Raw genomic sequence first — 15,464 nt, 5'->3', positions numbered from 1 at the left:
GCAAAACGAAGGAAATTGTTTACACCTTCGCAATAAGTATCTAATAATATTTTTTTTAATTTACCATGTTACTTCACGTACCTACTTAGGTACTTATTTTAAAAACTCTAAAAATGTCTATTGAGTTTCTGCCACAGACCACCATGTGGCTTCTTCACGGCTTCTGCATATTCTGCGCTGTGATAGAATTGCCATAATAGGTATGTATATCTATCTAAATATATAAAAGAAGAAGCTGACTGACTGACTGACTGACTGACTGACTGACTGACTGACTGACTGACATATCAACGCACAGCCGAAACCGCTGGTTCTAGAGATTTCAAATTTGGCACGTAGGTTCCTTATACAGTGTAGAGGAGCACTAAGAAAGGATTTTCCAAAATTCACCTCCTAAGGGGGTCAAATGGGGGTTCAAAGTTTGTATGGGGAAACAAGATTAGTTTGACTATTTTATTCGAAACTTCACAGGAAGATTCCTTAAGACATATGACTGAATACGTGTTTCAGGTTTTTTGAAAATTTAACCCCTAAAAGGGTGAAAAGGGGGTGATAAAGTCAAAAAATCAATATGGGTATCGTTTTTATGGTTTATCGGGTAGCTGATCACGATAAATACAACGCTTTTAAAATCTAACGAGGTGGAAGTGAAATACCTTCTCCCCTGTTATAGTGCCATGGGGTTTAAATATCAAAAAATATATAAAAGAAGAAACTGACTGACTGACTAACTGACATATCAACACACAGCCGAAACCGCTGGTCCTAGAGATTTCAAATTTGGCACATAGGTTCCTTATATATAGTGTAGATGACTTCTAAGAAAGGATTTTTCAAAATTCGCCTCCTAAGGGGGTCAAATGGGGGTTCAAAGTTTGTATGGGGAAACAATGTTAGTTTCACTGTTTTATTCGAAACTTCACAAGAGGATTCCTAAAGACATATGACTAAATACATGTTTCAGGTTTTTTTTGAAAATTTTACTCCTAAAGGGGTGCAAAGGGGGTAAAGTCAAAAACACAATATGGGTATCGTTTTTATGGTTTATCGGGTCGCTGATCACGATAAATACAACGATTTTAAAATCTAATGAGGTGGAAAAGAGATTTTCCCCCCTGTTGTTGTGAAACGGGATTAAAATATCTAAAATAGCCATAAGTATAGGTTTAGTTTTGAGAGTCAAGATACCATGAAAGACAGTCGACGTAACAAGGTGCAAGTTGGTTTTTTTACTTAATTTTACGCGACATACGCTAAAATATTTTCTGAATTAATTTCTCTTATCAACTACGTATTCTATCCTAACTGTTGATGGTAAATGCCGACAAGGATCTATACCCTAACGAATTTGACCCTGCCAAAAAACAGGGAAGGCCTTTGCCCAGCAGCTCAGAGCAGTGGAATATATTATTTTGCATTTTTGTCCAAAGTTCGCCTCAGGTTTGTTAAGAGCAGATTACTCGGTATATGACTAATATATAGTTAGTATATTTTATTATCCTTAAATAAAATCATTCCTTTTATAACATCCCTAAATACAAAATAGGTAAACTTAAATAATGGATCATAACTTTCATTAACAGAAAGGGACTCGGATAAGAAACAAAGTTAAGAAGATAATACGACTCCGTAAATTGTACTTTATTATAATTCCCTTTAGGGGCCGGCCTACTAATTCTTAGGTAGAAATACCCAGCTTCATAAGTTAGGTTAGGTAGCATTATTGAATGGCTAACGTTCTATACAACAGCTCTATCCAAACTTTGTGAAATATTCGATCTAGATACGATGATATGAATCGGATATGTGAGACAAACTGACGTGCATGGTTAAAAAAAAGTATCTTTTGATAATGACAGATTGGTATCACATATAAATAAATATTCGAATAAGGCAAGTAGCATACTAGGTAATAAAGATACGCTTTACTTCTTTTAGATACTACGTAATGGATTAGTGATTTAGGTAAAGGTTCAAAAAATAAATTTATGTTTTTGTGGCTGGGCGCATTTTATTTTATATTTACGGCCTTAAAGTAACTAACTATTTTTGATGAATTAAAATAAAACTAACAATTAACTATTACGTTTTCTTAATTGCTTTTATTCCATAACGTTACATTGATAGTCCTGTTACCTCCAGGCTCAATTTCATATGTTTCAAATGCATTTAATCTTAAATTACATAAATATTTAAGAATGAAATCGGAACGGGTGAAACGAATGGGTAATCTATGTCAACATTTACTACTATGTAAAATCTATCATAATAAAAAGAAATAAATTGAAAGAGGAAAACGAACAAGAGCCAAATGTATATTTTGTTAAGTAATTGACAGAGTTACACTAATGTTAGTTGGCAGCGAATTTGACAGTCCGACCGATGCAAATGTTATCAAGCTTCTACGAAATGATAACCTTTACTTGATCTTTCCGTAGCCGGAGATATCAAAATCGTTGCCATCTCAGTATGGTGTGACTCGAAGTGCACAGAAAAAGTAGTTAAATATTAATAGATAAGAGGGTTATTGGTAGGAGGGCATTAATTGGTATTAGCAGTATTCAGAGACGGCTCTAGCGAAGGACCCGGCTGCGGTTGCTCTCCTCATCTCCTTCTGGCGTATTGCAGCCAGGCGGGTATGTCTGGCTTCTGGAACAAAATAATAAATTATAAACATAATGTTATCCTGACATGGTCTATCTCGAAAAAAATGTAGTAACACTACACTCACATTGGTGTGAGTATAGTGTGTGCTTGGTTCAGATGTTTAGAGTGCAATGAGAGCAATGGTAAGGTTGAACGCGAACGCAGCCAATATGCGAGCGAATGACTTGATACTGAGAGTAGTAGACCGCGTGCTGTCTGCGCAACTTTGACTTCGACTCGCCATCTTCAGTGACCCGCGTGACCATCATAAAACAACGTCGGAATATTAGAAACGACAAAAAGCTAAAATGGTCTATATCACGTTAAAAAGAAGTCTTGAAACTGTTCCGAATAACAAACCCGTATGGTAAATATTGGTTATGGGCTACTTATAACATCACGCATTTTGCATAAAGCTACCTGTTCTTAAAACAACATTTTTGTAATATGCCACGGTTCAATTAACAATGTGCATATAAAATTAGATCTTCATCCTCTAATTTACATTTAGGTAGATTTAGTTGTTTGGGATAAAATTCAATGTTTGTTTGTCTTTCCCTTCACTGAACAATGGTGTTCCGGATCTTTGGGAGGCGAGGCGTGTGAGAAGCCAATGCCAAGACGAAGAGACTCTTTGGACATTTTCGTATTGTAAGTGTACAGTACGTTAAATATTTCAAAAAATCTATAATAGTTATTAATGAATTGCTAACTGCCGCAAGGTAAACTAAATTGTGTTTAAAGGTTACTACGATCGAAATTTATTTTTATAGATATAGGTACCTATGTTTAACGAATAAGTTAATGTTTTTATTTTTATGAAAGTTCGCCTCCGAATTTTACCAAAGAACCAGTAGTCCCGACATGAAATATAGTACATACAAATAAAAACAAAAACTTATATTAATTCTATCGAAATTAATTGAGTCTATTCATCCTGATGATTGGGTATGTATTCAATACGGTAACTACGAAGTTCGTTAAGAAGTGTGGGTGATTCGTCCTTTTAAGAGGAAATGATGAAGCAATCTATAAACACGTTAAATTACTTCTGGGGACCCAGCCAATATGACAGTCCTTTGCACCGTAACGAACGATACTACGAAGTATCAATGGGTACATCTTTTACATCTTGTTTTTTAAATCATTATTTGAGGGCTTTTTCGATTGACGAAAATGTCGACCCTACAGAAAGGTATACATCTTTATCGTCGTTGGTGGTGGTGGTGACAATCGCTTGGGCTACGACAATGTTTTGTGTAGAGTTGACCCTGCTCGTTCACTGAAAAGATCGCTCCCAACTAGTACGATCTCCGAAGTGTACTAGTTCGTTCTTTTAGGACATTTAGTACACCGAGAGAGCGAGAGACAAATTGCATATGGCGTACAGTAACGCTCGCTCGTACTGTAGCCGAGACCTGATCGGCCGTTTTCGCGCGCTCTCGGTCCTAGTCAGTCGGTTTTAGTTCGGTTGCGGTCGGATCACACGGATCGCTTTGCTGTCATTGTCGTTCCTCGGCTCTTCGCTCTTTCGCTCCCATTCTGTTGCGCGTGTGTGAGTGTACTAAATGTACTAGAGAGCAGAATCATTTGGAAGTAGTTCGGTCTAGTACAGTGCAGGGCATCGTGTCTTTTGTACTATTAGTACATGTCCTACACAAGCCTAGTTTTGTGTTTCATTGTTACTCTACCGTTTTTCGGGTTTCGTTTCCTAGACGACGCGTCAGCTATTGGCATGTTAGAAGATTGATTTTAAAATAAGAATAATACGATAATCAATTCAATGCAGTAATTTGATTAGGTACTCGCGTTATTTAAATGAATGTAAGGCCAACATCATTATAATTTGTTTCGTGAGCCTTACTTTAAGTCCAACAAATTCAAACTAGGAATAGTCAAATACTCATAACTTCTCACATTAAACGTGTAAACTGATGCGGGTAAATCCCTGGATACGTCAACGCCATTGCACAGCGATATTGGCATAATATCACCGCCTCATATCGCTCTTTCTATACATGAATCTTGAATAAAAGATGCTGGAATTTAATGGAATACTTGAGTATGAAAACTTCAATTGAAATGCCATTTTGAAATCGTAAAGTGGCAGAAGGATAACTTGGGATCCGTAGATGAAGTAGTCCGCGTGTTTCTATTTAGGTACAAAAAACATTTAAATAATAAACCATTTATCGAACGAATTAATATTATAATAACGAGAATAGTACATTACGATACAAGTGCGAAAAAAAGGAAGTTCGAAACGAGTGGCGATAAATTAAAACACGACCGAAAGGAGAAGGGGAATCAACACGAGTTGCGAATTTCCTTTTCGCACGTGTATCGTACGACGTTTTTCAGTACAGATGGCCCTCCGAAGTTTTGACCTGACATAATATAATGAACCACTTCTCGCATTATTGCGTAAAAACAACACCATCTGCACTGAAAATATTATATTACACTGATTAAAAACGTTTGCACACACTAACTAATCTCAAAATATAAGTACATATAAAAAGAACTCAGTACATTTAGCATGTCATTCATTTTCAGTTCAGCAGCGCTAGTATTTCGGCGCAACATAGATCACACAACTTTTCTAGTGGTATTAATGACATAGTCTATGTCGCTTTGAAATAATCTCGTCAATCATGTGCTAGCCCTAAATTAAGTAACTAAATCACAAAATAATTAGCTAGCATTTGGTGCAGCATATTTCTCAAAACGAAATAAGTTTTTCATCCGAAGAAATACAGTTAGATACATACTACCTATATATATAGCATCCCAATCATTAGTAAATAACTATCAGTTTCCTTTCATAAAAAACTAATAGAAACGTGATATGGAAACAAAATATGGGAAACGATTGCTTAAGGCGGTCATCAGAGAGAAATAATAATGTGTTTGCTTTAAGACTTAACAGGAGTAAGTCATTTTTAACCGACTTCAAAAAAGGAGGAGGTTCTCAATTCGACTGAATTTTTTTTTTTTTTTTTTATTTATTTTTTTGTATGTATGTTCCTCGATATCTCCGAGAATTGTGGACCGATTTTCAAAATTTTTTTTTTGATCGAACGGGTATAACCCCGAGATGGTCCCATTGGCACCAAGTCAAGGTCTGATGATGGGATCCTGGAGAAATCGAGGGAACTCTTCAAATGTTATAGGCACATGTAATGTTTTTAGTGTATTTTTCAAAGGTAAACCAGTATTTACGCCTGATGGTAATAATTTTATGTGGCTGAGCTGATGATGGAAGGTCAACTCCTCAATGGTTAGGAGTTAAAGGATAATTCTTTCACTAGTGTACATGTATTCGGACTGATACGTATAATATCAATAGGAACCACTAAAAATCAACAAATAAATAAACTTTTTAACAAAAAATAAAACCGCCTTCAAAAATAAGCGCGTTACAAAACACGGAGAAACTAAAAAGCAAAAAATAATAAACCTTTGAATTCAGATTTCTTATCGTATTGCAATAATCTAAACATCCAAATTATAAACAAATCAATTATTTTTGGAGTCGGTGCCAGCCTGCGTATGGTTGGGTGGGGCAAACAGGCAATAGCAAGGCGACGAACAGGTCTGGTACCGACTGCAAAAATAATTGATTTGTTTATAATTTGGATGTTTATCATAAAAGCTCTAGACGGTTTCCTCCCTGGCTTTTTAAGCTACAGCAGCTTTATTATATTTTAATATTTTATATTATTTTATTTGGAAAACCAACAACTTTAAGATTATAAATCTTACTAATAAAATAATAATAAACTATATTCATAAAAATGTGTATCAGAACAGCCAATTACAGGAAGATTTTCAAGGTGTCGTCACGATTATTGTTAAAGTTTTGGACGAGGAAACTATGTGGAACGAAATTTCGGTTATATAGATTTTTATCATCTGAGTTGTCCTTATAGATATAGATATAGAGCTTTACTCGAACTACTTACATACTTAAAGCGAAACTCAAAAAGGCGCGTTTCCCCAGAGATGAGACTGGTTAGGATTTTGTTTACCCCGAAAGTCTCTACGTAGCAAATTTCCTCAGCAAAAGCCTCCCTCTCATTCTTCCTTTTACTTCTTATCTCGGAAGTCTGCTACCAGTACCTGTCAAAGGCTTCGAGGTCGTCCCGCCATCTCTAACATAGTTTGCTTTTACGCCTTGCTCAGCCTCCTAGTCAAATCAGCTTCTTTTTAAGAACTGTCAAAACGAATTTAAAGGACTGGAATAAATATAACATCGAGTTGAGTGACGTCACGGTCAACTCAGTTACTTTATACATTTATACCTGACTTATTAAATAGAAATTAAAAAAACTTCAGTCCATGTTTTCTGTTTTCATTATTAATTATTATCGGATGCTTTATTTCGTGCATGGTATAACATATTTTATTTCAAGTACAGTCAAGTACCCTATTTTGTGGGACCCAACGTGTACAATGGTTGTTTCAGTTTTGGACCATACAACATGAATCCTCTCACTTTAACTTATTAATTGAATTACTTAACTTTAGTTGTGGCTTGTGGCTCGTGTATGGTTGTGATGTAATTAAATCAATCACTGCCCGTAGCCAAAATGACACTATTCACGCTCCGTAGCATGCCGTTAGTCTGTTTGTCTTTATCGCTCGTCCGTGTTGGTGCCACATAGACATAAGTGTATCGTTGGCAAAGGACCGTTTGACTATAGGCCCAAGCCAAGGGTTATAGTTTTACAAGTTCGTCAAATTCGTTTGTTATTAAGGTGGCTGTTATATTATTAACGTAATATTCGTCGCCCAATACGATATATATATCAAGTGCCGACTTTATGTTTAAGACTAACGTTGTTCTAATAAACAAGTGATATACAAGATGTATTTTTATAGTGGGCAAGTGTGGACAGAGCTGCCAGAACCCGTGCTGCTACGTGAAACTATCTTAGAAGACCTCCCCTCGACTTTCTTTTTTTTATGTCAATCAATCCCATTTATTTAATCGTATGGTATGCCTTACTATAGGCAATAAGAGTACCTACAGCTTTGAGAACATTGAGCCAGGAAACTGCGTCGGGTGTTAGGGTATACAGATCCTCAGCTGGACCAGGATAAGAGTGGAATAAGCAGCGCCAAAATATAATCAATCCCATTCCTATTCAGGATCAAAAGTATATATGGAAGCAAACAATATCCGTCCAATTACCGTCTAGAAAAGCCACAAAACGAGAAACTTTTCTACTACCTACAATTGAGATATAGGTACGCCTGTAGATCACAAAAATACATATTGAAATTTTTTTTCCGTATTTTTAGTAAAAATTCTTAAAAAAATAGTTTAAAGAGGAAGTGACGTCACATAGTTGATTCAGAGCTGCCACTATAACCAAAAAATCTTCCAGTTGGGTTGTCACTTGAGTTTGACAGTGACACTTATCACCGTTCGTAGCAAAGATATTAAAATTTCATTGCTTAGTCTATGGCTCGTAGTTATTCAATATTGGTTGACAGTGACACTTGACAGTCAGACACATCGGACTGTTTAAGCTGACTGTTAAAACTTTTTTCGTCGTTTTCTTAGGTGTATGAAACAACACATGTGTGACGTCATCTAGTTGATTCTTGACGTTTGTAACTTACGCTATTTCTGCTCGAAGTAGTAATATAAAGTGATTTTCGCATTAAAATAGCATTTTTTTGGAAAATGTTGTCAATAAAATTATGATGATAAATGCAACTTTCAATTTTCAAATGATATTTTTATGACATGCCATTCGATTTCATTCATTTTCAGTTTATACCAGATATCAACACTTTCTTGAAGGCAACTTAAGCTACAGGATATGATTCGTATCGTCTCGTATAACTCGTGTCGTATTATATATAGGTACTTAATATAGTCCATGGCTGGTAGTTGGTTGTATTATTTGGTTTTAGAAACAACAAGAAAATACTTACTTCAAGATCCTTGGCCCAGTTTGAAAAGGATTCGGAGCGTTTCCCGAACCTGAGGACAAATAAATATATATTTTAATAATAGAAACTAAAGGAGCTAAAACTATCTCTACATGCTATGTAGTTAATTCATGAGACGTGTGTAGGACTTATTAATAATTCTAACTTACACCGATACCATTATAGTTGGCTCCAAAAGTAGGAGAAATAAATTGACAGGTCAATTATCAATTAAAAATTAACAGTGGTTAGGCCAGTGCTATTCGTATTGACAGTTTAAAAAAAGATAGAATTAGGGAATATCTATACTAATATTATAAATGGGAAAGTGTGTGTCTGTTTGTTTGTGCGTCTTTCACGGCAAAACGGAGCGACGAATAGACGTGATTTTTTTTAATCGGAGATATTTGAATGGATGCAGAGTGACATAGGCTACTTTTGTCTCTTTCTAACGTGAGTTAAACCGCAGGCAAAAGCTAGTCTATAAATAAGTAGCAATAACGCTACTGTAGCGCGATTAGCGGGCACAACCAATTATCCATTTAATTTATGATGGGTATAAATATACGAAAATAACGTTACTGTGAGTGTTTGTACTTAAGTTCATGCTGACTCTTTCATGGCGCTTTTTAATCCTTGATTTTCATCCGTTTTATAAAGTGATTTCTCGATGTTCGTAGTAAATTGATACACGCGTGGACCTTTTTTTTAATTAACCCAATTATTCATTAATGATAATTATATTACTTGTTTGCGTCGCTTGATTATAACTTAATAAATAAATTTGTGCCTAATGTTTCTCATTTCGTAAGAGAAAAAAGTAAGTATGGATATTTCTTATTAGGTATATACTAACATTAGCGGAATAAAATGTGGAGAATGTGTAAAGTGTTTAGGTACTTATCTAATTTCACGTCACGAAATTTTACAGACGGCTCAATAAAGCATTCATGAGAGTCGTAAAAACTGTTGAAAAATATCACTAACTAATATTTACACAAACTAGGCAAAATAAGGATAGTTTATTTAAAAAAAAAAATAGTTTCTACATGTATGTATCTACTATTCTGTTTATTCTGTCTATTCCACCTACATATAATAAGCTTAAGGTCAGTGTCGGGAAGACCGTCTACCCAGAAATAATCTACTGAATATAAATTTTGTATTTATATATCTATCACTTCTTACACCTCCGAAGGTATACCAGTTTTCCGCCCGTATTATTGCAATCCGATAAGAAATCTGAATTCGAAGGTTTATTATTTTTGGCTTTTTAGTTTCTCCGTGTTTTGTAACTCGCTTTTTTTTGAAGGCGGTTTTATTTTTTGTTAAAAAGTTAATTTATTTGTTGATTTTTAGTGGTTCCTAGTGATATTATATGTATCAGTCCGAATATATGTACAGTAGTGAAAGAATTGTCCTTTAACTCCTAACCATTGAGGAGTTGACCTTCCATCATCAGCTCAGCCACATAAAATTATTACCATCAGGCGCAAATACTGGTGTACCTTTGAAAAATACACAAAAAACATTACATGTGCCTATAACATTTGAAGAGTTCCCTCGATTTCTCCAAGATCCCATCATCAGACCACGACTTGGTGCGAATGGGACCATCTCGGGGTTATACCCGTTCGATCAAAAAAAAATTTTGAAAATCGGTCTACGATTCTCGGAGATATCGAGTAACATACAAAAAAAAAAAACATTCAGTCGAATTGAGAACCTCCTCCTTTTTTGAAGTCGGTTAAAAATAGAAGCAGTTGGAATGTTTGTGCATTATGTATGTAACGTGTTAATTTTATAATCGTTCATCCTATCTAGTACAATTAATGCTCTTAAAACGCGTTCAATTTATTGTTTTATGTCCTGAAATATATAACTTCAAAATTGTGCCTAGTCGGAAAGCACCTTTTTTAGGCTTTATGGAAAATAAGTCGAGTTTAAACGGCCAACGGCGGCGGCGGTTATTTGCCAAGAGTGGCCCTGAAGCTTTAGTAGTTTCATGTGCTCTGCCTACCCCTTTATGGGATACAGGCGTGATTGTATGTATGTGTGTATGTATGGAAACGGGTGTTGTAGGTTAATTTTAATTATAACTTTCAGCTTTGCTTTTGTCTGGACCTGAAATATGAAGGTTATCAACTTCATTTACGGGACATAATATATGACGGTCTTGCCTTATAAATAGAAAATTGCTGATATGTTGAAAATATCAACGTTATTTGTTTTAATATCTATCACATTACTCCTTGTTATTACAGAATATAACAATGAACATGATTTCGATACTTATTTCCATATGAACTTTCGATACTTATTCGCGACAACGAGCACTAGACGGTATTTCCGTACTCAGCGCGAGGGGACGGTCAACCCGCCGAGCCTTAAAAAAGTGATTTTTATCCTTTGATTAAAGTAAAATAGCAGAAGGAATAGGTTACGCCACTCAAATGTGGCCCTCAAAAATCAGGCCCCCGTCGCCTGATTGCCTTCAGTTGCAATCGGCACTACGTGCGCATCGGATGTCGTGAAACGTGTGACGTGACGAAATTATAAATTATTTTTTATGGGTAAAACGTAACCAAAATGCTTTTGTGTGCTTTTATGCGTTGCACAAACCATTCTAAAAGGAAAAACAAATCGCATGGAATCACATTTCACTCGTAAGTACATGAAAACTATATATTCTATAAATTCAGTCTTTGTTTTGACGGCCATTTTGCAGAGCGGGATAGAAATATAAGTTTCATTGACGTGCGACCAAATACGCATGATACAATAATGACGCTCAAAGATTGCCTTTTGAGATTTGCCTTCGCGGTAGCGTCATCAGCATAAAATGTTGATCATAATAAATAATTTATATAATAAAACTTTTGACCTGGTAATATTTAGTGTATTAAAGAAAAAATATGAGGTCACTATTTTAGTTCCATCAATTTCTGCCACTTCATATTTTCAAAAAGTAATAGTGTGTTGTGAGTGAGATTAGGGTTGCAAATAGAAAAAAAAACAAATTTTTTTTTTTCAGAATTATGAAAAAAAAACCGAGCACCATGGTTTTTTTTCTAAATATGTTTTTTTTTTCACATGAACAAATAAGTCGACAATAACGGTTTTTCGTGACTTGTAACGTGTTTCAATAACAATAACGTACATTTTAATACGATTAACATCCAGTATACAAACGTTTATTGGGGTATCCCCGATTCTACGTGCAGCGTGGAGAGGCGGTCGTGTTGCCAACAGTAAATAGTGATAACTACCACCTACAGCTTTCGTAAATGTTACTTTTATAAGACCAGAACTTAAAGTTATTTGATTAAATTCGTTTAATAGTTAACATAAAGTCTAAAAAAAGGTATAAAAGTATTAACTGCTTTGTAAATTTTGAGATTTCGTACTTTAGAAAAAAACATACTCCAGAAAAAAAAACGGGTTTTTTTCGTGTTTTTTTTAAGCCAGAAAAAACTGTATTTTTTGCAACCCTAAGTGAGATACATGTCATCAAGCTCTTATATTTTCATTTCAATTTTACGAGTTTAAGTTTTACTTCTTTCGCGCGGAGGAACTCCACGCACTTTTTTCTAATGTCTGTATCAAATAAGATATTGTTGACAGTTGTGGCAAAAAGTACCTCATCTAAATTTTGGTTAATAAGTTCATAGTTTAGTTTAAAAATAAGACGTAATAAATATTAAAAAATATACTTATAATTATGTTTTTTTTGGTAACCCTACTTACACCAAACCAAACATCGCTCCACAGTGCAAAATAGTAAAGTAATAAATAATAAGTAATTTATTTTGTTTTCATAAAAAATAATTATGTTGCATAATTCTTATACTCCAATTTGCGATGCGCGCGTTTGTCTCGTTCGCACTACCGTCGTAATAAATCGGTGTGTCTCTGTCGTTCAATAGCGTAAATTTACATAGCTGTGTGGGTCTGCTTGTATGTAGTAGTGTGTAGTGCCATTTATTAGCTGACAATTAGTATGACGTGCCGTATCTTCCGCTATTTTACTTTAATCAAAGTTTTTATCACATAAGTTTACTTTAATTCACCAAAGTATTTTTCCCCTCACTAGCTCGGAAACACGTGTTTTGTCCTTTAATACCAGTGGGTAAAAACCCATTTTATCGACTAGTGAGTAAATTAATTTGACCTTGAATAAAGTCAAATTAACTGCTTTAAAATGGATAAAAGTAGGTGAATCTAATAATAAAGATGATTTACCACCTGTGGAACTACTGGAAGCAGTAATAAACGCATTTTTTGGGTTGTAGTTTCCTCGCTACAGTGAGGGGAAAAGTTTTGTGTTACACTCGGGTGCAAATGTATTTTACTTCTCGTGTGTTAAAAATATCGCAAGTTCAGGATTCTATTCTCGAACCACTCGCTACGCTCGTGGTTCAACTATAGAATCCTTTCACTTGCTCGTTTTTCAATTCCACACTCGGCGTTAAAATACAACTTTGCCCCCTTGTATAACAAATAACTATTAACAGCTGTGTATAATATAAAATTTGCTAGCCCATAGGACCATGCGGATCACTCCTTTAAATAAAGTATACCGTCTTGCCCGCACTGACCTTACTAAAATATTAATTTTAAATAGACCCGAAACATTTAAGTAACGAGAAAAAATATTTGAGCTACTATTTTGCAATTATTCAATTTAACAAACAACTGACCGAAGATTGAAAATACGTCGTCCAATCATAAAAATCCCGAGTGTAAATAAAACATTTTTGCTCAAAATAATAATCAAAGTAAAAAGCGTTTTATTAATGAGAGTTAACGTGATTGATTGAAAGGTTAAGTAGATATTTAAGTTTACAGAAAATATCAATATTATTTCAGTAGGTACCCATGTGCGCTACGGTACATAATTAAATTAGGCATTAAAACACTCGTATTATCTTATGATGAAGTTGCCTTTCGGCTCGTTTCGTAAAACAACACTTATGTTTTAATGCCTTTTATTATGCACCACTCATATACCTACCTATAAATAGCACATTACGATACAAGTGCGGAAAAGCGGAGGAACGTAACGAGTAGTGAACGACGGAATGGAGAATTTCCTGCTCGCACGTGTATCGTACGACATTTTTCAGTATATATGGCCCTTTGAAGTTTCAATATGAACCGGTGCGATCAATCACCATGTATGATGAAATAAATATTTTTCTACTCGTCGACTTTAATCTGTCAATTAGGACACCACAGACTTTTTATCTATCGCGTTATCGACCAATCAGATACGGTTATTGTAAACAATTGGTTGCCAGGTAATTCGATGTTGTTACAACGGTGAACGACGCTATTAACATTAATTTTGACTTGAATAATGATATTTTTTGTCCATTGATGATGAAGATGATGACTCATAGAAAAAGTATTGTACACAATAGTGATATAATTAAGCTTTTCACTCTCGTACCGTACTATTAGGCCACTCAGCAAGCTTCGTGGCCTAAACATGGTACTCGACTGAAAAGCTCTAAATTATATCACGATTGTATAATAGTATTTTATGCAACAGGCGTTTAAAGGAGGTCAAAAAAGACGAGTGGCGTGGGTAACAATTTGAAGCGAAGCCGAAAATTGTTATTAGACGCCACGAGTATTTTTTGACTGAGTTAAACACCGTTGCATACAATACTTTTTCTACGACCATGCACTTACTTTTTAATAGTTTTCTAGAATAACTTTCGTGAAATTCGCACTGTTCTCTGTATTTTGACTTGTCCTCTGTAATGATCCTGCACTCACCCTGTCGCTCGCACGCCCCGCGCACCCACGATATATTCCTTAAAGGCTACCTAACAATACTTTTAGAGCTATATCGTATGCGTGGGTGCGCGGGGCGACGGGCGGGGCGGGCATCTTTTATGTACGATTTTAACGATCTATGCATGACCCTGTAAATGACGAATAACCGTTCGGGAGTAGAAAAAATACTATTTCGTGACGTTTACGGTATTGATTTATTCTAAGGGTTCAAAAACCAATGAGGAATGTCTGGTGACTTTGAATACTGATCAACTCTTATAAACATCCGCCGTGCCGTCAGTTAGGGAATACCCGTCAATTTCTCTTGCCTACTACTAATGGATTTAACAGGTGCCACTGACTTCATTAGTAAAGCGAAAGCGTTAATCGTGTTTGGAACGTGATATTCTTCAGGGTGCCTCGTTTTCGTAAAATAACAGCTAATTTATTAGTAGGTATGCGACGTTTTACTTGAGATGTGAACGGTATTTTAGATATAGAAGAAGCAAAATGTTATTTACCTACCTTACTTAGTTTTATAGTTTTAAGTTTTAACCTAGTTGTCAAGACAGCCATCGCGCCAAGACAGGCATTGTTGACGTTGGGGTCAAAATCGCCAGGTTGAAGTGGGACTGGGCAGGCCATGTACGGCGTATGCATCCACAGCGGTGGACTAAGTTAGGTACGGAGTGGATGCCAACATTACCAACACGCAAACGCCCGAGGGGTCGGCCCGGAAAGAGATGGCGGGATGACCTGGACTCCTTTTTCAACAACTGGACGGATGCTCCACTTAATCGGGAGGATTGGAAATTTTGCCTTTGCCCAGCAGTGGGACACTCTATAGGCTATTTAAAAAAAACCTAGTTGGAAATAATTAAGTATGTTTGAATGAAACATAAATAAAAATAAAATTATTGATCTAACACAGTCGCGATATCACTAAACATCAAAGATAAGATAAAATTATCTTAAATGTTACGTAAATGAACAAAGAGATTCGGTGTAAGAGTGTAACAGAATCACATCAAAACAACGAAGTAAGATAACAATCGCTGTATCAAAAGGACTAAGAATTTGGCTAGTGA

The 15,464-nt window shown here is 35.5% G+C and overlaps 1 protein-coding gene across 1 annotated transcript in view; it reads right to left on the bottom strand.

Moving 5' to 3' along the window:
* Nucleotides 1-2,075: 2,075 nt before the first annotated feature.
* The window catches only part of LOC125242267, a 64,157-nt gene continuing 50,768 nt past the window's right edge, over nt 2,076-15,464 (bottom strand). Inside the window, exons 4-5 of the mRNA XM_048151016.1 lie at nt 8,596-8,644; nt 2,076-2,649 (exon numbers count right to left, since the gene is read on the bottom strand). Of these exons, the coding sequence (XP_048006973.1) occupies nt 2,605-2,649; nt 8,596-8,644 (94 nt within the window). The 3' untranslated portion in view covers nt 2,076-2,604. The remainder of the gene's footprint in view (nt 2,650-8,595; nt 8,645-15,464) is intronic.

Source organism: Leguminivora glycinivorella, chromosome 2 (assembly GCF_023078275.1).
Source record: "Leguminivora glycinivorella isolate SPB_JAAS2020 chromosome 2, LegGlyc_1.1, whole genome shotgun sequence".
In the NCBI taxonomy this organism is placed as follows: domain Eukaryota; kingdom Metazoa; phylum Arthropoda; class Insecta; order Lepidoptera; family Tortricidae; genus Leguminivora; species Leguminivora glycinivorella.
This window is presented reverse-complemented; position numbering and strand designations above follow the sequence as displayed.